Raw genomic sequence first — 27,670 nt, forward strand, 5'->3', positions numbered from 1 at the left:
AATGTGGGTTGAGAAAAACTGGCCAATCAAAGTAAAAAAAGATATTTAATGTCTTTATTATTATTATTATTATTATTATTATTATTGTTTTTTAGAGAAAGGAAGGGACAGGGATAGAAACAGGTTGTACTCATGAGAACGTAGAATTAGTCGCAGCTAAGCACAGTGCAGTGCATATCCCCACCAAACTCTGGTGCAACTCATACCCCCACCAAACTCTTCCCATACCCCTGGGGGTACGCGTACCAGACTTTGGGAAACACTGCTCTAAGGGAACAGAGCCTGCAACCCGGGCATGTGCCCTGACCAGTTATTGAACCAGTGACCTCTTGGCTCCTGGGTTGACCCTCAACCACTGAACCACACCAGCTGGGCATTTTCCCCCTTAAATATATTTTTATTGATTTCATAGAGGAAGGGAAAAGGAGAGATAAATAGAAACATCAATGGTGAGAGAGAATCACTGATCGGCTGCCTCCTGCACGTTCCCCAATGGGGATCGGATTTGCAACCCAGGCATGTGCCCTGACCTGATGTGCGTCAAACTGTGACCTCCTGGTTCCTAAGCTGATGCTCAACTGAGCCAGGTTGGATGGGCCAAAATAAAATTTTGATACCACTTAGGAAAAAAAAGCCTTAGCACCTCCTTTTCCTATTTAAAATGTTAACTGGCTGCCAAACAGCATCCACTTAAAGTGATTGGTTACAAGAAATGTAGCCCATCTGCAGGCTTTGGAAATCACCGCATTCTTTTGTGTGGTTATTTGAAATTCTGTTGATGATTATCTAGTGTGCAAAAGATAGTTACTGAGTGTCATCTGTTCATCTATTCTCTATTTTTATAACTGATGATGAATTATGAAGAATGTCAGGAAAAAGAGCCATGAAAAATTGATGCATACCCTAAGATTTCAAATTATAGTCCAATAAGGAATTTATTTCTAAAGTAAATGGTCTACTACATCTTCACTTACAATAGCTTCATAACTAAATCGAACTTATATATTATAAACAACTTTTTTTTATTGTCTTATGTTTTACATATGTCTTCAAAGTTATTTTTAAGAGGTACATAACCATAAGTAAATCCTTAGAATTTTTTGAAGTTACCAGACTAACATTATTTTAACTGAATTAAATAAAATGAAAATCAGTCCTATAAAATTCCTAGTGAAAAACACAGTGCTACAAAAAACACCACATGATAGCAAAATGAAAGAAAAACACATTAGGATCAAATTGAATTAAGCTAAAGCAGAGAAGAATAGGGAGGGATTTTTAGGTAGTTTAATATGTAACTGGGTATATATAATCAAACAGGGTTGGGAAGTGAATATGAGTCTCTTTGGAAATAGTTTCAGGCAATCTACTCTATATATATGAATTCATATTTATATCTAAGAATGCATCAAAAACCTTGATGTCCATTTACTTTAGATAAACGGCCTTGCCCAGTATTGGGAGTGTTAATTGCCAGAAGAACAATTATTTTCAGCCCTTCAAAATATTTGATAACTTTATCAAATGGCTTGTACATTCTTCATCCCTACATACAAATGATATAATTTGTGAGCAAAGCTAATGAAAATTCTCTATTTCAAGTTTATCACCATACTTCTTTCACAAGAAATTACTCTGCATTTTCTCATTAGTGAAATTTTTAGTGTAGAACTTGAACAACTCAACTCAGTTTCTTCAAACTACTGATCTGTTGAATTTTAAAACACTGTCATCACTGGGATAATGAACAATCCTAGTTTTGTTTTTATACCTCTTGTCCTTTTCTTCCTGTTGTGAAATAGGGAAAAAATACTCACCAGAGGCTCATAAGATACAAAATTCCCTTTCCCCGCATATATATTCTGTATTTATTAGCTGAAAAGCCCTTGAAGTTAACCTCTCTCTTCCTATAAGCAGTGAGTGGGACATCACTGGTGGAGAATATTAAAGTTCTAAGAGATACTTACATGGGCTATCTCAATTATAATTAGTGAATTTAGTCCCAAATATGCAAAGGCGGGTGAACTTAGCATTAGGTAATCGTGGATATGTGCACCTGTGAGAAAATGTGATTAGCTGGTTGTTGTTGAGGTGGTGGGGGTGGAAGAGGTGGCTGTGCAGGTCCAGGCACTTGGGTTCTAATGGGCTGCTGAGTCATAGGAGGATTATACACAACTGGACTCCCATCTGGGTTTATGAAGGGCTGACCTAAAAAATTTAAAGAGAAGGAAAAAAAATTCATTTACAGCAGAGTTTGAAAATAGGTCATTCTAGTAACAATTTACAGTACATGTCTACAATCCTTAGTCACAATTTCAAAGCCTTAAGTTTTTTAAAACCAAAAGACTTTTCTAGCTTAGGAGGCAAAGCCTGACCTTGTATGGAGCTATTAATAGTCTTTATTTTTCCCACTTAAAGTAGTAAATATACCAAAGTTTCTGCACTGTTTCACTGAAAGACTGCTTCTTCAAAATTTACTCAAGTTTATTTTATAATACACATTATTTTCTGAAAGCCTCTGGCTTCTGAATACATCTTGCTCTTGAGTTTAGTTACAAGATTGTGGTGCTTTAGTGCTGCAATACATTTCAGTTTCAAGAACAAAATGCTTGACTTTGGGATACTAGAACATTATTAATTAGCCTTGATCAGGTGGTGGGAAATAGCTAATTTTCAGACCACTTTGTGTATTTTTAACTAATAAAATTAAAACTGAATAAAAATTTAAATGGTAAACAGCTTTGAATTTTAAACATATACTTGATGGCAGTATCTTTATTTTGTAGTTTCTAACTTGTTAAAAATGGTAAATAATTTTTAAATTCTAAATTATTTTCTAAAATAATTGTTTTTAATTTCAGTGAGATTTATTGATAATTAAGAGAAAACGAGAGCTTTAATATGGATTCTAAGGCTTGTTTTCAGTGCTTACTAATTATCAGAGGGATATATTAAGTTAGTGAGTAAATTTTATTCTTTCTCTACACACATTCTAAACAACTTTTTCTAATATTTTTATTGTAGGAAAATAACCAACAAATAGATATAAAAAAGAAAATAAATCTCCCATAATATTATCGTTATCTCTTTGGATACCTTCTTCCAGATTTTTTTCAAAACACATATAGATTCCTACATAACTGATTCCAAGATTAGTATTTTTCCTCACTATACATTAGATTATTTTATTTTTTAAAAAGACTATGTGAAATAATTGATACTGACTATGATACCCATCTAATATGGGAATAATACAGAAGAAAATAAGAGAAGTTTGAATAAAAGCTTTTTACAATGCCTTCAAGACATAATTTCTTCTATGATAAATCCCTATTTTTTAAAAACCTATGACACATAATAATATTTGGAAGAGAAGAATCCACTGTGCCATTGCTAAAGTGGGAAAAGTCCTCCAAAGTCAAATTATTTTTATCAGTTAGTTTCCGGACAATTTATGTGCTGGTTATAAATAACTAAAAACAAGTCATGCTGGATATTTGCTGACTGTTCATTTAGAAAATATGCAAAGAAATCACTTCTAAACTCATTTAAAATGAAGAATACAATTTAATTTCAGATTGACTAGTTCCTTAATCTATTATTCTCTACTCAATACAATCAATCAGGTTACCAAAAATATATTAACTGATATGTTTTGATTGAAAAAGAATACGGAATAGTGAAATATTAAATCATCTTATATCCTGCACCAGGAAATAGGAAATTTAATAATATAATAAATCCGAAGGCTAAGAAGATAACTGTTAATAAGCAAAACCCGAATTTCTAAAGAGTCAGTTATTTATATTAATTCAATTCTTGAATAGGAATGGATGTTTGAATACTTTTATCTTAAAAAAAGGGAAAAAAATACAAATGAAATCTGAAAGCAATGAATTCAAAGCCATGGATTTCTCTACAACAAAAGGAACACTCAGCGACCCTGACACTCTCACCTGCATCTACCTTGCTTGCTACTACCATCTTGATGTGACTACATCAGCTAAGACTGTCAATTTTTAAGGAAGGTTATCAAATGCTGTAGGTTTTCATTATTTTGCCAAATAAGTGAGCTATGCTGTTTTGAAGAGAGATTAAGACTTCTTGTTATCTTTTAAAAGATCACACTTTTTCTACATAAGCCATTTTTGACAATGGACATAATGAATTGTATTATAACTGCATCTCTCAGAGGTTGTTTCCCTATCTGTAAATGAGAATTTAACCTACCAACAGGGTTGTTATAAGGATTATAAATAATGTATTTAAAGCAGTATATGACACACAGTAAATGCTCAGTATATGCAAATCATTTTCTAATTGCAAAGAATGTTTGGTCAATATTAATTCAGTGACTACCTATTTTCTTTTACTAATAAGATCTCCTTTAGTTTTTCCTCAGCAGAAAACAATGAGCATATTCCAAAGTACAATTACTTACATGTTCTTTCCACCTCATTCTAACTTTCTTCTTCATGAAATGCATACTATTTTCCCAGAATAAAGCTTTAATGCAATAAAACTCCATCTATCAAAAGTTAATCAAATAAAGCTCTTTCAAAGGTGGTTGTCTCATTTCTAGGAAATGAGTTGTTTTTAGTTACAGTTAGGCCATTATTTGGCATAAAAGATGATGTCATACCAAGAAACATACTTTCTGATATAAATATGACCTTTAACATATTTCTAGCAAAAGTGTGTTTATTAAAGGAAAAATTTTATTCTAGGAAAAGTGCTAATTACGTATGAGAAATAAATAGCTAAGAACACATTTACAGATATTAGATTTAACATGTACTCTTTAATTTTCAGGTAACTCCTGATATCTCAATTGAAATAAACACCTTTTTTTGGGATACCAACCTGTTTGTGGGTTGATCAGAATACTGCCAGGTGGTATGCCTGCCGCTTCCAAGGGAAGCAAAAAGAAGCTAGTGCTAGGAGATGCGACTTGCCCATTCAGGCCACCATCAAAGGAAAGAGAACTATGAGTGCTGACAGTTGGATAGACGACAGGTGCGCCATGAGAAGACTGGCTGAGAGCTGTACCTGGAAGAGGCTGCTGGATGTGAGAAAGAGAGCCCGTAGATGACCCTACACTACCAGAAGACTCAGAACCTAGGGAGGAGTAATGAAAAATATGGATTTTTTAAACCTCATACAAAAAATGCATGTTTTAAATATGTAACAGTAAAATTCACATTGCATAACAAGTAGTTACCACATAAAGGCATTGATTACTTTTGATTTACTGAATAATTTTGCTTTCCCTCCCCACAATAAACAAGTTTAATACGGCAAACTGATCACTCAACTTGTTAAAGACATGGCTAAAGCATGCAACCAGCATGTTTATAATAACACCAGCTACAGTTACAAAAAGCACATTATCCAAAACAACAAAGTTCTATACATTTTACCTTTCAAATTAACATCTAGAAATATACAGATTATAATTTTCCCTCAGGGAAAAGAACTTAGCACAGCCAAATGCCCAAAGCCTCTTATATCAGAAACACCTGATCTATAAGAACACAGGGAGATTAGGAGTGGTGTAGGAATTAAAAATAAATAAATAAATAAATTCTCTAGCAAGAGAAACACTTGTCAAGTTTCATTAAGACTCATTTTCAGCTCATAATTACAGCATTTTCCTATAATGTAAAGTCATCTCTCAATTTTTTAATCATAACAAGGGGCAAAGATAGCAAAAAATCCAATTACTTATATTAGCATTAGCTAAAATTTATTTCTCACTGTACTTTTAAAAATAATTTGATAATTTATTTTTAACTGCTTTTATGCCTGCAGTTGATTTCACTTTTTATGACAATGAGAAAGAAAATGTCACTTACTTTCAGTATAATAGCTAAAGGTGAATAAATAAGAAAAGATTTTGATAATGTAAACTGTTAATCAAGTTTTGAAAAAACAGTTTACTCTGGGATGGAGAATTAATCTTTAATAAATAAAATAAACAAATACAGACTTTCTCTGAAAGACAACTTCTATTGTAAGTTGTGCTAAAATGACTATTGACCAGAACTATATAAAATATATACTTTTTCTATTGAGTTAAATAATATTTCTTTTTATCTCTAAAAATAACACAGATAATAAATAGTGCATGTTCTTAAAATGTTTTAATTTGGTAGTGTCTGAATGATGACCTCATGTTACATGAGTAGTTTTTTCTGTTATGAAGACTTTATGGGCATTTTTCAAATAAATGTATATTTGGTATATTGCGTATTTCTTATATTCATAAAGCTTACCTATTTTTAGCAATATTCTATCATATGTACCAGGACATTTTTACTAGTGATAGCTACAATATAAGTTAAAAATGTGACAAGTGCAATCTGCAAGCCTTAATATTTAAAGCATTGACTAGAATCAGGGATTAAAAAAATACTATCACTTTTAAATACACACCCCTCCCTTCAATTGCTATCGGTACAAAACCAATTGTTTAGGTTGACCCAAATAGGCTAACGAGAGGGAGCAACTTCTGCTGATGTTCGTGCTTATTTTGGGATCAAAATAAGGATCTAAAAGGATCCTGAGAGCTTTCTTCGTATTGAAGCCAGTTTGTGAAATTGAAAAGAGAAAATGTTATGAGCCTAAATGTTATGTGCTCTAAATGCAAAGAAGCTAAAAGAATGAGGATGCTATTAAAATCTCCACTCATTCATGACAATTACATTGTATTATTTTTCTTTAGTTTTAAGTTTCTCAAAAACTTCTCAGTAATTTTATTCATTTTTGAGTGTCAAATGGAGAACTTACTATAAGAAATCCAAACAGTAAATTGATATTAGCTGAAAATGCAATCACTGTTAGATATTATAATACTATGCGAGAAACCATCCTCTTCCAACTATAAGCACTGAAGAATTTCCAACCACCTCTGGGTACTCAAACAAGAGATGACATTTCATTGAACCAAAATGATTAAGTTTATGTCACAATAGAGAATGAACCTTAATGTCAATAAACATTATCTTTTAAGTTCTTTGAAAGGGCTCAATGCACTGCTGATAGGAATTTTATATTTTAGGATAGTTATATAAACTGTATGAAACATAAAGAACTCAAGACAACATTAGGGAAACTAATGTTTTGAATGCACAGTTCTAGACAGATATTTATACCTGCTTTTGAAAGCCTACTTATGCTTTTGCTGCTTCCAGAACTATCACCCCTTGTCAGGACAGAAATTCCACTGAAGCTGCTGGCTTTGGTTACAGCGGGCTTAAAGTTGCGGAGAGAGCTGTCTGAATCTGTGCTGCTCCAGGGCCGTGGCTCAGAGTACTTCAGCTCATTCTCGGTGCTGCTTTGATGGCTATTTGTTGATCTCCCTGAAGCATCTTTATTAACTCTGTAATTAAGAAATAAAACTTTGAAAAGTGAATAGAGACAAAAACGAAAAGAAAAAATGCTTTAATTTTTCAATACTCTATGAAAGCATGCTTACAATACCTAAATATCTGGCGTCTCTGCTGGGTACTATTGGCATCTTCATCTTGGATTCTGTTGGCATTTTAATAAGACATTTTTATTTCTAATAGCATCAGTCAGATTGTTACCAAAATAAATGTTCAAAAATTTCCTTACCTTTTGTCAATAATATAATTCTCTTGGGAACACAGGGACTATAAAAAAGAATAGATATATAAAGTTGAGCTTTTTCCAAATACAATGCCATCTCTAAACCAATGATGACAACAAAAGTCACATGTAATAGTATTAAAAAAATATCCCTAATCACACCCCTCCTCCCCCCAATCCACAGGGTGATAAACATACACAAATAGATGATACTGGATTTTATTGGCTTGGTAACACAATGCTTGAAGCCATTCATTTTTACGGTACAAATTAATTTGAAATTAAAATATTCTCTTCCAAATAAATGAACCCATTATTATTATACTAGTGGTCCAGTGCACAAAATTCATGCACATTAGAAGGGAATTAATTAGAGAAAATATTTTAATATTGCTATTTGCCCTTTCTCTATAATAGAAGTGTCAGAAATGAAAGAAAATTAGTAAAATGTATATGAAAATCTTCCTCCTGTCAGAGTCTGGGGATTGCCGCAGGACCCAGAGTCAAGTTCCTGCCCACCTGCAAATGCCTCGAAATTGAGTGAGACCCAGATCAGGCCAGCCCACCCCCATCAAGCCTTGCAGGGTGGAGGCGGGGGAGGGGGTGGTGGTGGGGCGGGGGCATGCAGCCTCAGGCCCCTGGTCCAGTGCTAGGGCAGAGGGTGCAGCCTGAGGTCCCCCATCAACCCTGGATGGGCAGGAGTTGCGGCCTGGGCCGGGGGGGGGGGGGGGGAGAGGAGGAGGGAGACAGTGTGCCTTGAGGTCCCCAGTCAAGCCCCTCCGGGTGGGGGGGGCGAGGCCTGAGTTCCCCTGTCTAGCCCGTCGCCAGGCAGCCTCAGGTCCCTGCTGATCACTTGTTTGGGGAATCCTGCCTCTGCTGTGGGTGCAGCCATCTTGTGATGGCATGAGGGTCAATTTGCATATCACAGCTATATGATATAGGATTATTATATGAGAGGATATTCAAGGTATACACCAGTCAGTAGATTCCACTTCATTCATTAACCAACTACTTTGATCACTTGTACTTTACCTTTCAGGTGAAGCTTAACTCTCTCATTCCTCAGCTATGGCTGTTGCTGCAGCAGTGAACAAGCAGCTATGCCTCAACACAGCTTTTCTCATACTCAGGCAACCATTATTTTTGTTTGTATTATTACAACAATCTTCTAACAAGTTTTTCAGCCACCAGACCAGAAGTCACTAAACTATGGTCAGACTTGTTTTGCAAATAAAATTTTATTGAAACACAGCCATGCTCATATGTGCTTTCAAATTAAAAAGACTGATTTCAATTGATGCAATAAAGACTATATAGCTTAAAAAAGTCTAAAGTATTTATGATCTGGCCCTTTATAAGAAAAAGTTTGCTCTCTGCTCTAGGTAAAAACCCACCTATCTGAACTAGTTTTTAGGATCATATGCCCTCTGCTTATTTGTCCAATCTAAACTTTCCTCATTTCCTGTGTCACCTAGCTAAAATCGAAGTATTCTGAATCTTTCAAATCCTCATTGTCAAATTGTCCTTCATCACTGGGCCTCTGCAAATACCTTCTACTTGGAACACTTTAGTCCTTCAGGTCTCCTCTTGGAAGCTAACTCTCTCTCATTCCTCAGCTATGGTATGTGGTGCTTCTATGTGGAGTCCTTATTTTACCTTTATGCCTCTACACAAATCACACCACACTGCCATTGTCTGGCTACTCATCAAGGATGAAGACCATGTATTGCTTATAAACTAGACTGAAATATATCTCATTTAGGCTGAGTTCAACCTTGGTTGAAATCCCAATTCTGTCATTTTACAGCTGTATGATCTTTGGCTATTTTACTTAGTCTCCTGGAGCCTCAATTTCTTTACCTATAAAACAAAAGTAATGGTACTATCTACCATATAAAAGCTGTTTTGGGGAAAAAATTATTGTAGTAATTATCCATGGGTATGCTCTACTATGCCCAGCATAGCACCTACTCTGGGTGCTCAATAAAATTTGTTGAATAAATATTGTAAATTCTTAATGGTTAGTCTAGATGTTAATGTTATGTACTGTTTGTTTTTTGAATATAGAGAAAATTTCCATCTCTGGCAATGTTAACACAAACTATACATATTCATTATATCCTTGAATAGTAACTAGTACCACACAAAACAGATGCATAACAGATATTGGTAAAACCCAACCGATTATCTTACTGAGTATCTGCATAAATTAACTAGCCACTTAAAAAGATGTCTTTCATATAATCAATTAAAAATTGGAAAACGAATATTAATTTAAAAAATCAATTAGCTTTATTAAAATAACAAGTTATTCTAAAGATCTCAAACCTGGAAGAAAAAAATATTATAAAAACAACTAAGGGGCCCAGTGCACAAATTTATGCAGCTTGAATGGAACTGTGAGCCTTAAGGCTGCAGTGGGGAAGGGGGTGGGTCTCAGCTCATCCTCTGTGCCTGAGCCTGGCCCCTCCTGCAGCAACCCCTGGTCCCATCTGCTGGCAGCCCCACTCCCACCACCCCTCCCAAGCACTGAGCGCTGGTGCTGCTCGCACACACTGATGGCACAGAACAATTGGGGCTGGTGACATCAATGGATGTGAGCAGCAGCCTGTGCCCCAATCGCCCTGCAGGAGCGGGGAGAAATGGGGGAACCCTCAGGGGTGATCAGGGCTGGCAGCCACTGCTCGCATGATCGATTGGGCTCATCATCAGGTGCCAGCGCTGGCTGTGGGAGTGAGCAGGGCTGATGCTGGCAGTGGTTAGAAGTGGTGGCTCTGACAGTGGCAGTGGGTGCAAGTCGGGCTGTCTCCCACAGTGGTTTGAGAGGCGGCTGCTGGCCCTGATTGTCCCTCAGGAGCAGGGGAAGGTGTAGAAGCCCTGAGGAGCAATTGGGGCCGGCAGCCACACTTGCACCTGCTGACATTGTTGAGTGATAGTGGCCAGTGCTGAGCACCAGCTGTGGGTGTGAATGGCAGCTCTGGTATCGGCAGTGGGTGTGAGCAGGGCTGGCACCAGCAGGAGCAAATAATTTTCAGTAACCACCAGAGGCTTGCCTGGACGACAGCGACTGGCATGCCACCTTGGTCTGGTGCACCCACTCACCTATTCCACCATCCCACCGCAGCCTATGCACACCATGTTCCATGCACACCCTCTAGGGGTCAGCGCATGCCACGGTGACTGGTTGTTTGGTTATTCCACCATTTGGTCTATTTGCATTTTAGGGATATATATTCACATACACTAGCGGCCCAATACAAGAAATTCATGCTGGGGGGGGGGGGCCTTCAGCCCGGTCTAGACCCTCTCCAATTTAGAACCCCTTGGGGAATGTCCAACCGCTGGTTTATTGGGCCTAAACTGGCTGTTGGACATCCCTCTTGCAATCTGGGACCACTGGCTCCTAACCGCTCATCTGCCTGCCTGCCTGATTGCCCCTAACAGCCTCTGTCTGCTGGTGTGATCACCCCTAAACACTCCCCTGCTGGCCTGATCATCCCCTAACCACTCCTCTACTATCCTGATCACCCCTAACTGCCCTCCCCTGTCATATTGATTGCCCCCTAATTGCCCTCCCCTGCCCACCTGATCACTACTCCCTAACTGCTCTCCCCTGCCAGCCTGATCACCCCTAACTTCTTCACCTGCTTCAATCCCCACCACCATGGCTTTCTCCAGAAGACATACAGTCTAATTAGCATATTACCCTTTTATTAATATAGCCTAGTGGCCTGGTGCACGAATCCATGCACTGGTGGGGTCCCTCAGCCTGGTGTGTGCTCTCTCGTAACCTGGGACCCCTAGGGAAATGTTGGACTGCAGGTACCGGTTGTCCGACAACCTCCAAGGGATATAGTAGTGTGCAAAGTGGCAGGCGGCGGGGAAGAGCCCAAGCCCAGCGTTGCACCGTTCCAGCTCATCCTGGCCCCGCTACGCCTGCAGATGCTGCCGCTCAGTAGCACTGCCGCGAAGGTGGGAGATGCTTGCACTGCTGCAGCTGCACTATCAGCTGTGAACTTGGCTAGCTGAGCAGCGCTCCTACTGTGGGAGCACTGACCACCAGGCCACAGCTCCTGCATTGAGTATCTGTCCCCTGGTTGTCAGTGTGCATCATAGCAACCAGTCAACTGGTTATTCAGTTGATGGGTCATAATGGTTGCTTAGACTTTTATATATATAGATATACTCAGTTCAGAATACTAGTCCCGTAGTTGATCTGCTATTAACTTTTGAAAAATTTATGTAACAGCTACAATATAGTATTTTATATACTATTAAGTAATTAAAATGAATAAAATTGAATATTTCTATTGATAAAAGGTAACTTGGTATGTAACAAATGTGGTTAAAATGTAATCAGCAGATTAAGGGAGGAGTAAACCTCTATAATACAATTAGTATATATTCTAACATGAAGAGCTAAATAGAACAATACATACATCTTGGGAAAATATACGGTCTCTAGCTCTCTGGTACTCTTCTTCTCTTTCTTCTATAGATTTGCTTCTTCTGTCATCTTTCAAACGTATTCTTATCTAAAGAAAAGAGAACAAATAATTCTTGGGAAAATAATCTGCTGGTGTAAGTCCTGCACATATAAAAAATGCTCTAATTGTGTTAAATTACCTGGTTATCATCTTTGTCAAAGCTAGAGTTATCTCTCTTAAGGATATATCGTTTCTGAAAGTCTTCACCTTTATCATCCTTAATATGTTCATTAAATTTCTGATCAGGTCTAAAAAAACAAAAACAAGGATACAAAAAAGATAATATACAATATTTACAGAAAGGGTGACTATAACATTTAATGAAAAGCAACAGAAGTAATAAAAGTTACTACTCACTGATGCTATTAATAGATAAATATGTTATTTCATTAACTCCTCATAATTTTCTTGAGAAAATATTAACTATCCCATGTTATTTGTGAAAAGCCATATGAAATACAGTGAGGGCTCTGGACTAAGACTGCTTGGGTTCAAATATTTAGCTTTATAATTTAGTTGCTTTGGGACTTACACAAGTTACTTAACTTTTATATTCCTTAGTTTCCTCATTTGTAAATGGGAATTATGAAGTCTACCTACTTTATAGAGTTATTCTGAACATGAATAAACAACACTTAAAACAGTAAAACCGCCGGGACCGGTTTGGCTCAATGGATAGAGCGCTGGCTTGGGGACTGAAGGGCCTTGGGTTCGATTCCGGTCAAGGGCATGTACCTTGGTTGCGGGCATATCCCCAGTGGGGGGTGTGCAGGAGGCAGCTGATTGATGACTCTCTCTCATCGATGTTTCTGAATCTCTCTCTCTCTCCCTCTCTGTACAAAAATCAATAAAATATCTTAAAAAAAAAAAAAACCCAGTAAAAACCCACTAGAAGCTTGTTATTATTATAAATATTACTTAGAAGTCAGATTCAAATGACTTAAGTAACCATCCAAGTTCAAAAGGCAAGACAATGACTGAGCCCTAGTTGGAGCCTGCTATGTAAGACCCAAAGACCGTATGTCCTCTTTGCATTGCCTCTTCTAAATCTAAGAAAAAGTTGTAGGACAAAATAAAAGGATACAGTATCATGTTACACTTCTATAGTATCAGGTTTGGTCTTATATAATTGAAAGTAATAAAATATTTGTGGTTGCCTGACCAGTGTGGCTCAGTGGTTGAGTGTTGACCTATGAACCGTAAGGTCCCAGTCAGGCACATGCCGAAGTTGATGGCTCAATTCCCAGTAGAGGGCATGTAGGAGGCAGCTGATCAATGATTCTCTCTCATCGTTGATGTTTCTCTCTCCCTTCCTTCCTCTGAAATCAATAAAACAAATTTTTAAAAATACACTAAAAAAGTGAAACAGAGAGCAGATCGCCATGTAAAATTATATACAGAATTAAAGAGAAAAATAGAGGGTAAAAACAATTTCATGAACAAATTAATGAGAAAAAGATTGCTTTTTTTTTTAATTGAGTTTGAAAGATTGTCTATGTAGTTCTGACAATGGCAGTATGTTGTTATTTCTGTTACATGATTGCCCTGTTTACTTATATAAATTATTTTTGTAGCTAATTAAAGTCACATTTTCTTATTCAAGGAATTTGTACTTGGGTGAGAGACTGTCATTCCAAAGTGAACTATAAGATTTAACCAACGGCCTGGCAACTTTTCTAAGAGCAGCTGGATTCCCACACCAAATAGCATTAGCAGGCATTTCAGCTAACCTTAAGACTGTCTTACCTCTTTTTTTTTTTTAATAGTTGCCTGAATTTATTGCCCTGCAATCGCCAACTTCCCGCTCCATTGAGACACCCCAGTGGACACCGGGTTGTTGACATCCACAACACCACTGGTTCAAGGCTGGAGCGGGTAATCTGCCTATGAGGAAAAGGTAAGTTTGTTTTTATTCAATGTGGAGTAGATCTCTAAGGTTTTCTGATTTATAACCTTCATATTGCAGAAGATACAAGAATACAGTGCAACTTCAGTGATTCAAATGTCTAGTTATAATTATGCTAATGATCTATTCTTTTTTTTTTTTAGTATATCACAAACATCTGTGTTTAGCTAAACTTCTGAAAACCTTGATGAAGAAAACCCTAAAGCTTTCTGACATCATTCATAGCATTCAAATAACTGAAGTTACACTGTACTGAAAACCTTAGAGAGTCACCAGTCGAAATGTTAGTCAAAGTGCCTGCTAATGTGCATGTGATTGGGTATCCAGCAGTTCTGAGTAATGTTGAAAGGTATTGGTTAGATTAAATAGAGTTCTATTCACCTTCAAGCCAACTCATGCTATAGTTACTATTCTACATTAGCCATGATATAACTAATTGGGAAAAGACTAATTGATGGAGATACTTAAAAAAAACTAAGCGATGGGCAGAGGAAAACTGAATCAGATTCACACTTGCAAGTAAAATTGAATCCCCAAGAAAGATAGGACCCTTTTAAAGACATTTATCTTCATTAATTTAATCTTAGTTGTCGGAACAATCATTTAATAATACCAAATCCTATCAATATATCATGTTGACAACATTCTATTTAAAACAGAAGAAAACCAACATGGTTCCAACAATCAAAATGGCAGCTATAAGGGTATCCTACATAATAAAAGGCTAATATGCAAATTGTCCCCTCGGGGGTTCGACCAGGAGTTTGATCGGTTGTTATAGCGTGTACTGACCACCTGGGAGCAGCATGAAACATGGTGGGTGGCCAGCGGCAGCTGCAGTGGTGGACCCTGATGGAGTGAGGGAAAGAGGAGGCAGGACCGCATGGTGGCTGTGCACGGGTAGCGAGGGAATTAGTACTCGGGGAACCTTATTGGCCCTGATCACTGGCCAGGCCTCGGGGGGCCCTACCCGTGCACTGGGCCTCTAGCAGGAGATAGTGAATTAAATATAACCATCAAACCAAAAGGTTCATAGATCAGACCCTCAGAAGTCCAGCTTTAACAAAGGCAGGAAAGTAATGAACACTGCATTATTTTTGGCATTTGTAGTTAACTGCTGCTCAATACCACAGACTAATCACACAAACCGATATAGAAAATTCTATTGACGGCAGATCACCACCAAAGTATAAATTTTAGCTGAACTAAATTAGTTGTTTTAGGATCAGCTTTACAAATAGGCAGAAGAGGTGTTTTGTAGATGTTATAGTTTTAGGTGCCTCTGCGTTGGGCCTTTTGCTCCTAAATGCTAGCACTGATGATCTAATTTACCAATAGTAGACAGCTATCACTTTATAAAGGAAATGGCTTTTCTTAACAACTTAAAAATTTTTCTCAGGAAATTATATATAGCCCAGAAAGTGGACACAATATTAACCAATGGACTCACTTTCTGGAGATATATAGCAGAAAAGGAGCAAATTCGTAAGAGAATAGTTATCAAACATCACTGATATTATGATCTTTGAGGGTTTTTTTTGCTGTTGTTTTTTAAAACCAGTCCTCATTCATCTACCTCATTTCAGTTCAGACTAAAGTGCATTTTATTTTATTTTTGTATAGCAAAGGTGGAAATTTATTGAAGAACAAGCACAGATTCCCATGTGGGGAGAGGGAAGGAGTCCCACAGCACACTCCCATGTTGGGAGTGCATTTTAAATCCCCAGACTGGTGCATTTTAAAATCAGTGATCTAAAAGTATTTTTTGATCCAATCGTGTAGGGTTATTATGGAGCTTAATTAGGTTGCTAAAACATATGGAAAACCTCAGGTAATAGGTGCTGTAAAAAGAGAAAGTACTGTAACACATATATAATGTGTACCGACATTTCTTAATACTTACATTCTTGTATTGCTAGTTTTGTTTACTATGACAGACTTCCCACTCTGATCAACATTGTGGTCTAACCCAAAGTAAGCGGCTACTCTGTGTAACAGCATTCTATGGTAAGATGTCATGGGGGGGAATTTCTTACGTGGAGACCTAAAAGTAGAAAAAAACCACACGAATTTAGTAAATCAAGGAGAAATGTGATGACAATTTTTTTTCTTGTGAAATGTCAGGACTTACTCATTATTACCAATGAAATCTAAAATTTCTTGTTCCAATTTCAACAGCATCATTCTGTCCCTGAAATAAAATATGAAGACTCATAGGTAAAATTTAACACTGAAATAATAAATGTTGAACTTAAGCTACTAAATATTTGTCTTAACAACTGTACATTGAGTACCGTCACAAGCTTGATGCTAAAATATTTACATGCTTTCTGAAAAAGTAATGGTTTTAAAAAACTAAAGGATGACTTATTTTAAATTTTTATTATGGAAAATTTCATGCCTACACAAATGTAGAGGGAACAGTGTAATGAACTTTAATATAGCCATCACCCATCTTCAACAACTATCAACATGTTGTCATTCTTGCAATAGATTTTGACTCCACTATTACTATACTGGACTCTGTTCTGTAAATATATATGGATAAGAGCATATTAGTATTTACTTCCTTATTACTCAATAAAGCTGAGAGATGATAGCAGGAAAATAGACATCTTTAGATAGATGCATGATTGTGTGATCATGCTGAACACCACAGAAACAATACTCTAGAGAACATGAAGTGCTAGGAACAACTCCTATGGGAATCCTAAGTATATAAATGGAGCTATAGCAGAGAAGTATGAATTACATTACCAACTTTAACCCCGAAATAGAGGACTTTTCAAATCATTCTGTAAATTGCTATTTTATATTTTTTAAGACTTTTGGGAATTTTTCCCATAAAAATTAAAATGAGCCAAAAGTTTCCATCAGGTAAAATAAATAGACTCTAGTGAGTATCTGCATGTGCACCTGTTTAGACCACTAGGGGCTTATGTAGTACACTTAGGCTGTAGCAAATTAATGGCACCATTCCCTAAAGGACCTCCTTGCTCACTCACCAAGAACGTGGCTCAAGAGAGTATCTCTGTATTCAGTATAAGTTTCATGTGCATGTGGGAACAAAACAAAACAAAAGAAAGCAAAACAAAACCTAACAGAAACTTAAAGCTTGAAGTAGCTTTACAGATCATTTAATTGTGTTCCCCAAATTTTAAAGATCAATAAAACTAAGCCAAGAGGTTGTTTTCCTCCCAAATTAACGTTATTTACTGATTGACCTAAAATTTTTTTTAATTGCTTTCAGAGAGAGGAAAGGAGAGGGAGAGGGAGGGAAAAGGAGAGGGAGAGGGGAAGGGGAAGGGGGAGAGGTAGAGGGGAAGAGAGAGAGGGAGAGGGAGAGGGGAAAAGAGAGAGAGGGAGAGGGAGAGGGAAGGGGGGGAGAGAGAGGGAGGAAGAAAGTGAGGGGGAGAGGGAGAGAGAGAGAGAGAGAGAGAGAGAGAGAGAGAGAGAGAGAGAGAGGGAGGGAGGAACATCAATGATGACAGAATCATCAAAGGGCTGCCTCCTTCACGACCCCTACTGGGGACTGAGCCCACAATCCAGCATGTGACCTTACTGGAAATGGAACTGTGACCTCCTGGTTCATGGGTGGATGCTCAACCACTAAGCCACACTGGGTGGGCCCAAATAAAAGTTATTTAGATCCCTATCAAATTCAAATAGAGGAGACGATATTCCCTGCTTAAGTTGCCTAAAATTCTATACATCAGCCTCCCACTACATAATAAAGGAAGAATCATAAAACTGAATGCTATTTGACCATACATTTTTAAATATTAGTTGAAAAACCTAGAGAAAAACATGCTACCCTGATGATTTTAAATCTAAAGCTGAATACAGGATTACATTTTAATACAAGTTCAAGCAACATTCAATTTTGCTCCCAAATTTGATCCTCATTTAGTATTCCCCACTCCAGTGAGTGGCACCACCTTTCACACAGCATATTATATTAGAAGCATTTTTGGCCCATGATAGTCCTTTTGTCTAATATTCCCATGGAGTTAATTACAACTGCAAAATTTATCTATCTTCTACCTATTTTCTTCTGTTTCCACTGCCAATACCCGGGATCCTTGCAATCAGGATTTGTGGCTTAACTATAATACAACAGTAGTTTATTATATCTCTGTATCTTCCTTTGTTCCCCACAAATCTATTCTACCTAATAGACAAGCAAGTATGTCAAACTTGCAGCCCACAACGAATATTTTTGTGGCCCAGCTAATATAACGATATGTAAGAAGCGTTTTAATAAAAATTTTGTAATTCATGTCATACCTATACTCCTTCAATCCATTTTTCATTTAGGCAGTTCTCCTTTGAAGGTCTATTTTAAGTGTAAACTAGAAAATCAAGATGGCACTGAATATAATAAACCCTGAATTAAAATAAAGGTTTATCTTGAGTTATAAGTCTCAGTGAGACTAAAGAGAGCTAGCTGTTCATGATGTCTTCTATGTGCACATGCCCAATGAAACTGTTTTCTTTTTATTGCAATATATGCAAAATAACTCCCACTCTGGGAAGTTAACACTTAGAGGATGGGTTCTTAAACTGGGAGTCGTCTACCTCATGAAAGCACTGGTGAAATATTTTGTGGGTAAGCCTTTTTGTGGGAAATACCTTAACAGGGTCAATGACCTGCCAAAAGTGAAAATCTATTTATTCATTACCCTGGTAAACAAAGGATTTCATAATTGGTTAGTGACTAAAATACTAAGCACATTAAAAATCATAGGGTTGAAGGTATATAAACTAAGAAAAAAATGAACAAATACTCTCACTTTAAGTTTAAAAACTCATAAATGAATACACTAAGTTCCTGTTCAGATGGGTGCATTATCCTGAGAACATTTTCCTCCGTCTTTTTTTCTTCTTCATGACTAATGTTAACTCTGCATTTCAATTGAGTCAAAATTTCTTGGTAATGCTGTGTTTCCCAAAATTCCTACATACAGCATAAATTATTTTTATATCACACTGAAACACATATTGCAAAAAGATATTTAAGACCACCAACATCATAAACCTAAGACTCTAAAATACTTCAAACACTGCAATCTTATTCTAATACTAGAGGCCTGGTGCACGAAATTCATGCATGAGGGTGGGGGTGGGAAGGTGTCTCTCATCCCTGCCTGTATCTTCTCCAATCTGGGAACCTTTGCGGGATGGCCACAATCCAGGATTGCTGGCTCCTAACCACTTGCCTGCCTGCCAGCCTGATTGCCCCCTAACCACTCCAATGCTGGGCTGATGGCTCCCAACTGCACCCCCCTGTCAGCTGATTGATGCCTAACTGCTCCCCTGCCGGCCTGATTGCCTCCAACTGTCCTCCCCTGCCCACCTGATCATCTATAACCGCCCTCCCTTGCAGAGCCCCATCTCCACTGTGGGCGTGACCATCTTGTGACACTAGTGTATAATGCGTTAGGGTATAATGACCACCTAGGCTATTATTAGCATACTTTTAACTCAGTAATGGAGACACACATAGCACATTATGATATTCTAAAAGCAATATAAATCTTATAAATTTATTTTTTACCTGGGATTGTTTTTTAATGTATTTACTAAAAATTCATGTAGATCTATGCCAGTTGAATCAGTGTATTCTTGACTGGAATCTAAAAAAACAACAACACAAAAACACAGTATAAAGTTGTTTGAAAATAAATCTCATTCCCTTTTACACATGATACGTATCTTAAATAAAATGAGATGGTCCACACTGAAAAAGATTAACAAAGTAGGAAAAGAGAATTTATTATGAAATTAGATGGCTACTATTTTTCTATTCCCATATAATGAACAGATGTAGGCTTATATAATTGCATGTACATGCACATTCTTTAAAAATTTTTTATCTTTATTTCTTCCTTTTATGCTATTTATAATACTGATCAGCATAATTGAATTTGTAAATTAAAAGAGCACTTTTATAGATGTGCAATAGATGGTGAACTCCCTTAACATTTATCATGAAAGATAAACATTCTGCTTTCCATGAATATTTTGCCATCAGCTCTTTTTTTTAATCCTCACCTGAGGATATGTTTTATTTTTAAAATATATTTCATTGATTTTTTTCTTCCTTTTTTTTACTGAGAGGAAGGGAGAGGGGATAGAGTGTTGAAAACGTTGATGAGAGAGAATCATCGATCAGCTGCCTCCTGCACACCCCCTACTGGGTATGTGCCTGCAACCAAGGTACATGCCCTTGATCGGAACTGAACCTGGGACCCTTCAGTATGCAGGCTGACACTCTATCCACTGAGCCAAACTGATTAGTGCCTGAGGATATGTTTTTATTAATTTTTTAGAGAGAGGAAGGGGGAGGAATAGAGAGAGAGAGGAAGAAGGAGAGAGAAAGGTAGAGAGAGAAAGAGAGAGAGAGAGAAAGAGAGAGAGAGAGAGAGAGAGAGACAGAGAGAGACAGAGAGAGACAGAGAGAGAGAGAGAGATCAATTGTCCCACCATACATGTCCTGACCAGGAATTCAACCTTTCTTTCAGATAAGACTCCAATAAACTGAGTCACCTGGCTAGGGCATCATCTCTTTGTATCATAAGGAAATAAGTAATATTTTTAGTGAAATCCGAATTCAAATTATAGTAATTCTATTATTTCAATAGTAGATAGACCAATAAGAGATAAAGACAATTATCTTCCTCAGTGACTCTGCAATGTGTTGCAGTTTTTTTAATGAATGTGTCTTACTGATGTTCAGAACTGTATTATTCCATTTTGTGCAGATTAGCAAGTACTATATTATCCCTTCTGTCTGTTCTGTATCTCTCTCTCTCTCTCTCTCTCTCTCTCTCTCTCTCTCTCTCTCACACACACACACACACACACACACACACATTAGAGGCCCACTGTATAATATTAGTGCAAGAATAGGCCTTTCTTCCCTTGGCTTCACTGCTGGACGCCTGGGATCCTGCAAGTCCCCACTTCCAGCCTTAGCACTGCTCCTGTAGCTTCCTCTGGCCCTCCTCCCCCTTATAGCAAGCGTCCTGCCCTGCCCAGCAACTCCTGCCCAGCAACTCCGCAACTGCATATGCAAATTAACCCAACATCTTTGTTGAGTTAATTTGCATATTCACTCCTGATTGGCTGTGGGCATAGTGGAGGTACAGTCAATTTACATGTTTGTAGATTATTAGGTAAGATGAGGGGTAAGGAATGGAATTACCAACAGTGACACTAAAATTATGTTTTAAAAAAAGACCCACAAAAATAAATTGCAAACCTCTTGATAACATTTTTCTGGGTAACTTATCACTGGCTTTTTCTTTTTCTGCTTCATCTTTTGAGGGCTTCTCCTCTTTTTCAAATGATTGTGTTAATTGGATCTGAATTTTCTCCTGTTGGAAGGTAAAAATCAGTTTAAATAATAAAAAAAAAAAGAATAATTCAGTTAATACCACACACCTGTAGCAACACAAAAGTGTGTGGAGGGGAAAAAACACACACAACTATTATTTTATCTATTTAGATTCTTCAAAGTAGAATACAACTTCAAAATATTTTCACCGTATTTATTGAAGTCCAGATAGCAAAATTTAAAATGTTGACTATGTCAATTGAAACATATCCTGGAAATAATTTTAGAGAAAATAAATGTTTCCTATAACAGTTTTAATGTATCTACTTGCAAAACTCCTGGAGAATCAGAACCAAGGTCTTTTTAACCTATTTTTTTTTGCAATGGAGATACCAAGAAAAGGTATAAGAATTATCAATTATGACAACAGTAAGACATAAGTATCAAATCAATACTTAGTAAAACGTACTTTTTTTGAGGGCGGGGGAAGAGAAAGATAGGTAAATCTTACGTTCCTTCATTCTCTTGATATATAAAAAAAAAAAAAGTACAAAATATCCAAAACCAAATTTACACGACTTTTCATTATTTGAAATTTATATATCACTGTTCTTCCCCAAACACCATAAAGTATATAAGGATTTCAAGCAAGCCTGCTTTCCTTCCTGATTCATAGTAATTCACTGTAAAGGAACCACATTGTATAAGACTAAAAAGGAGAACTAATTCTATTGTACATTTCATTTTTAAAACTATCTTGTCACATGCAATTTCAGAACCCAAAGGAATTAGTGAAAATTAATTCATATAGCCTAAAATGGTAAATGTCACACAGCTCTGTTTATTCACGCAAAATTATCAAGAAAGGCAGAATAACTTCGAAATCATTTCTACTAAAGACAAAAGTATAGTTTAATTGTAGACTAAATTACACTGTTGTCCATAGTGATGAAAAACATCAATCAATTACTCCTCTTCTCTGGGAGATGGCTGGTGATGGTAAAAAGTGCAGTAAGTCAATATCAAAGGGAATATAAATTTCAGTGTTCTTAAACTTTTAGACATTGGGATTTCTGTTAAACATCTCTGACCACGCACACCACAAAATTTTTTTTTTGAAATAGTAATTGGCAAAAAATTTCAGTCAAATATAGTATTTTTTCCTACAGGTTTGCTGAGTGCTATTTTCATCTCTTCAATTCTGCTTCCCCTTCCATCTCAGTTCAAATTTATGTTCAAAATACAGTGCAAAAGCTATGTACTGGCAATTTTCACTACAGTTGCTGAACTTTATACACTCATCAACTGATAATCATTTTTTTCATTAGTAACTTTCCTTTAAAAAAAAATATTTTATTGATTTTTTACAGAGAGGAAGGGAGAGAGAGAGAGAGAGAGAGAGAGAGAGAGAGAGAGAGAGAGCGAGCTAGAAACGTTGATGAGAGAGAAACATCAACCAGCTGCTTCTTGCACATCCCCTACTGGGGATGTGCCTGCAACCAAGGTACATGCCCTTGACCGGAATCGAACCCGGGACCTTTGAGTCCGCAGACCGACGCTCTACCACTGAGCCAAACCAGTCTCGGCAGTAACTTTCCTTTTTAAAAAAAAAATTTATCAGGGTAATATTGGTTAATAGCATTTATAAATTTCAGGTGTAAATCTTTATAATATATCCATATATTCTATTGTGTGCTCACCACCAGAAATCTAGTCAGTCTCCTCACCCAAGGATATTTTTTCATTGATTTTTAGAGAGTGGAAGGGAAAGGGAGGGTGAGGGGGGAAGGGCGAGGGAAAGAGATAGAGATAGAGATAGAGATAGAGAGATATCAATATCAATATCAATATCAATGTGAGAGAGATACACTGACTAGTTGTCTTTGCATGTGAACCAACCATGGCCAGGGATCGAACCTGCAACTGAGGTACGTGTCTTTGCCTGGAAGCAAACCTGAGATGCTTCATTTTAAAGGTCAATGCTATATCTACTGAGCCAAACTGGTCAGAATTGTTTGTTGCTTTTTTGTGAAATAATATGGTTCTTATCCTTTTCCACTTGATTTATCTCATTTAGCATAATAATATTATCAAGATACATCATGTTGTCTTATGACTCTTTCTAATCTGCTTTCCTTATTTTTAAAATAACTGTAAGATAGATATTTTAAAGTGAATCCCAGAAGTATGTTTTGGAAATAGAATATTAGAAGTGTTCCTGACTTACAGTTTCTATTCCTGTTACTCAATGAAATCTAGGTTGGAAGAAAAGATTTCACATTTACACTGCCACAAAAGGCACTCCCAATGACTATCAGGTTTCATTTCTAAATTCCCCTACTAAAGTTGTATATTATAATTACAGATATTAAATTATTTTATCAAGATGAACTGTGTTTAAAAATCTAGAGGCTTAATGTACTGAGATCTGGCTTCAATTGATAATGAGACCTTGTTTTCATTACAAATAAACAAGGCATATTTTAAATACTGAAATCCATACACAAACTGTTCTGACTATAAATAAGCAACATCTCCATAGGAAGTTGTAATTTCTTTATTCTTCTTCACTCAGCCATTGACATTTGTTGGTCACTTCCCTCTCATAAGCTCTTATTAGACACAAGTTAACATCTCTCTTTTATCAATAATTGCTGCTCAGTCTTTTGACTAATGTGCTTTATTCCATATAGATTCCTCAAAAATCACATTCTGAAGCAAGCATTATTAGTTGAAAAGTGTTTCTACCATCAAGGATTAAATACTAGGACATTTCATGTACACCATTCAGGTGCAATTTAGTTAACTCAAGACTTGGAAAAAATTCAGTGAAAGGGTAAAAGTAGGCTATTATCTCAAAAGACAAAAATTACTGTATTCAAGAGAAATTGAGAACAAATGTATTAAGTGGAATAATGGGTCTTTGAACTATGAATGCAAAAATTATTAACTGAGATGAACAGTATATACATTAATTTATAACAGACACTCCTGATATTTTTTCCCATATAAATTTTCACTAGCTAAATTTATGTAGCGCTATAATAATTTCACTTCAATATTTTTTAGATAGGTAAAATGTACTGAAAAAATAAACAAACAAACAACCCCCCCCAAAAAAAACAATCAGATTATAGTTTTTCTCAAAAAGAATGCATTTTTCTGTTTTAACAGTTTTATGAATGCCTGACCCTTCTCATATTTTTAGTCTCCTTGGACTAATTAGTCCATGAGGTTAGGATGGTATAACATTTTTGACAACAGAAAGAATACATTAAAAAAACAAACAAACATTTTATTATTCCACCCTGGACAGGCACGGTCTTTACTCTAATTTGTACAAAAGAGCTTTTTAAAATTTCTATTTCAAAAACAATTTTATTAAATTTCTTTCAGAGTGCATCATAACTCTTCAGCCTTATCAACAACCATGCAAAAGCCAAAGGCTAACATTTGAAAATGTTCTCAGGCAATAGTCCTTAGTAAATCCACAAACGAATATTAGTAAAATATTTTGACTATTTCTACTTTTCTTAGAAAATTTTGTCATTTTATTGTTAAAAAATATTTACTTTATAGAATGAATGCATATAACTTTCTTCTGTTTTTAAATTGTAGATAAATCACAAATAAATTCTGAACCCTATGTTCCTAACATTAGATCACAGTTGAAAAGAAATGGATTTTTTTGTATTTTTTACTGACAAATAATCTATTTAAAAAAATACATATTTTTATTGATTTCAGAGAGCAAGGGAGAGGGAGACAGAGAGAAACATCAATGATGAGAATCACTGACTGCTTCCTGCATGCACCACACGGAGGATTGAGTCAACAACCCAGGATATGCTCTGACCAGGAATTGAACTGTGACCTCCTTGTTCATAGATTGATGCTCAACTGCTGAGCAACATTGGCTGGGCCTCTTCTAAATATGTGACAACTATCTTCATTATGTAGAATAGGCTTTTAAGAGTATCATCTTTTAAATCAAGGCAAAGCATAAGTCTTCGCCTGAATCAACAAATGTACAATTGCTATTTATTAAAAAAAAGACATACAACTTATCATGGCCTTTTCCTTTATCCAAAATGAGGTTTTTTTTTGGTTTTTTTTTTTGCAAACTAATTATTGGGATACAGAAGGATTTTATATTGCTTAAACTCATAAAAAGTAGAACAAGCCATTAACAGCCAAAGTTATCATCACAGATGAATAATGATAAAGAGTCCAAACATATTTAATATATAATGCCCATAAAAGAGAAGGCAAATGTCAATCCACAGCTAAGATTAACAGAAAAGTAGTCATAGCATTAAAAATACAAAAGGCAAACCAAACTGTATGCTTGAATCTCAGTAGTTCTACATTTTACAAGCATAGACAGAAAAAGAATTAGAAGTTTCAAGACAACTAATAGAACCAAGCTAATATAAGAATTGGCTTCACCATGCATCCAGCTTAACTATAAAATAATATATCAAGCAGACATCTTGGGTAATTTCCTCTTCACACACAAGCAGTATTTGACAAACTTATAAAGGCCAAAATCAAAAGGGAAAATTTCATCACAATTTCACTAAGTGAAGGTACTACTTTATTACTTTTCTAAAATAACTTATAACTCCCTTAGAGCCATAGTCCCACTTAATTATATTATCCCTAAGTTTTCCCAGAGAGAAATCATTATACTAAACCTTAGAGTAACATAACAAGGTTTTCCCACTTTTCATGTGTATCTTGTATCATGTATTATCAAATGAATTCTCTTAGTAAAAACACATATAACACACACACACATGCACATACAACTTAAAAAAACTGATTTCAGAGTGTTTTACAACTTTATTTAACCTTATGAAAAAATTTCTCCAGGAGGCAGGTTATTCCACCATGTCTGTAAATAATATATATTTTTTTTTACCTGGTTCTCCTGTGATATCTCTGCTGTAGGGGGTGGTGGAGATTCTTCACATACTGCAAGGCTCCGAACTAGCTTTAACTTTGAGCTTGACTAAAGAAAAGTATTTAAAATTAACACTACATTTCAAAAATCTGGGGTGTACAACCAAAAGCCCCCTAGAGTTTCTTAAGTCTTTATAGTTTCTGCCACATATAGGCATAGGTGAAATGTGCAAGTTATATATATCATTAATTACCTCTAAAATCCATTGTTAGGAGGGAAAACAAACAATTGCAGTTTTGAAAATTATAGCAATAGCAAGAATGGGAATAATTCCAATTTCAAAACCCAAAGAATGGTGAGAAAGCCATTTTCTCTATTAAAAAACCATTAAAAATATTGTACAAAAGCAATGCACAAAAGCAACTAGGCAAGACAAAACCCAAATAAAACAAAAATAAGCTTTCTGCCCCAAACAAAATATGACAAAACTAAACTGATGCAGCGCTATATGAAAATAAGGATTCATCAAGCATGAAGGACGGCCCTTGGCATGCCAGCACAAAATATTTACTATACCTTAGACCTTTTTCCTGTCTGTCCAAATGACTGCAATGGCCGCTGAATACATAAGAAAGATTTATATTAAATTTCATACTGAAACAGAAAGTTTTCTTCTCAATTCATAATCCCAAACCACAGAGAAACTAACTGTATGAAGAAATCAAAGTTTGTTTTAAGTAAAAATGTACTGATTCCTCCCAAAAGCACCTGTAGAAGATTCTTTTAAAATCCTTCTGTGAATTGGCATTTTCTGTAAGTGAGCAAATTACCACAATTTTTGTGTGAATTGATCTAAATGAAATTACAAGGTAACTTCTAAGGTAGTAGAAAAATAAAATATATTTCTTCAGTATATTATAACATATTACACTTTAGGCAGTTAGGAGAAAAAAACCCTACAAAAATCCTGAGGAATTTTAAATACATAGCTGTGCTCAGCAAAGTCCCAAACATACTAAGGAGAATGTTGCAAAAGCACATTGAATCAGAGTACAACCACCTATATTCTGAGCCTTTTCAGCCCCATTTGAAGTACACCACCAGTTTACTGGTCACAGAACCATGTTTGCCTGGTCCAGGGTTAAGGCAATGAAGCAGATATAAAGAAAAGAGATTAAAGTTCCAAAACACACGTCAACATGATTGCCAAATCACCAATCACATAATTGGGGAACCCAATGGAGCAAAAGTTCTAGTGTGTGATATCAGGCTCTGGTTTGGAAAAGCAGCTGAAATGACTCTAAACCAGAGCCAGATGGTTTTTAAACACACTTTCCTTCCTCCAACCCCTTTCCAATCTACCTCTCTAACCACAACCCCAAACAGTACTAGATCCAGATACCTATCATTTATATTCATTA

At 36.2% G+C, this 27,670-nt stretch overlaps 1 protein-coding gene across 14 annotated transcripts in view; it reads right to left on the reverse strand.

The window, feature by feature from the left end:
• Positions 1-27,670, reverse strand: part of R3HDM1 (R3H domain containing 1) — a 168,176-nt gene that overhangs the window by 56,942 nt on the left and 83,564 nt on the right. For 4 of the 14 annotated variants that reach the window (XM_045575674.1, XM_036420855.2, XM_045575672.1 and 1 more), the window contains exons 4-17: positions 26,826-26,867; positions 26,268-26,357; positions 21,269-21,383; positions 19,562-19,640; positions 16,136-16,195; positions 15,908-16,048; positions 13,845-13,982; positions 12,238-12,346; positions 12,051-12,146; positions 7,618-7,655; positions 7,483-7,533; positions 7,155-7,381; positions 4,864-5,118; positions 2,057-2,208 (exon numbers count right to left, since the gene is read on the reverse strand). In XM_045575674.1, the coding sequence (XP_045431630.1) occupies positions 2,057-2,208; positions 4,864-5,118; positions 7,155-7,381; positions 7,483-7,533; positions 7,618-7,655; positions 12,051-12,146; positions 12,238-12,346; positions 13,845-13,982; positions 15,908-16,048; positions 16,136-16,195; positions 19,562-19,640; positions 21,269-21,383; positions 26,268-26,357; positions 26,826-26,867 (1,593 nt within the window). The remainder of the gene's footprint in view (positions 1-2,056; positions 2,209-4,863; positions 5,119-7,154; positions 7,382-7,482; positions 7,534-7,617; positions 7,656-12,050; positions 12,147-12,237; positions 12,347-13,844; positions 13,983-15,907; positions 16,049-16,135; positions 16,196-19,561; positions 19,641-21,268; positions 21,384-26,267; positions 26,358-26,825; positions 26,868-27,670) is intronic. The other 10 variants (XM_036420859.2, XM_036420860.2, XM_036420862.2 and 7 more) reach the window with 9 other exon arrangements.

Source organism: Pipistrellus kuhlii, unplaced genomic scaffold (genome assembly GCF_014108245.1).
Source record: "Pipistrellus kuhlii isolate mPipKuh1 unplaced genomic scaffold, mPipKuh1.p scaffold_m20_p_7, whole genome shotgun sequence".
Lineage (NCBI taxonomy): Eukaryota > Metazoa > Chordata > Mammalia > Chiroptera > Vespertilionidae > Pipistrellus > Pipistrellus kuhlii.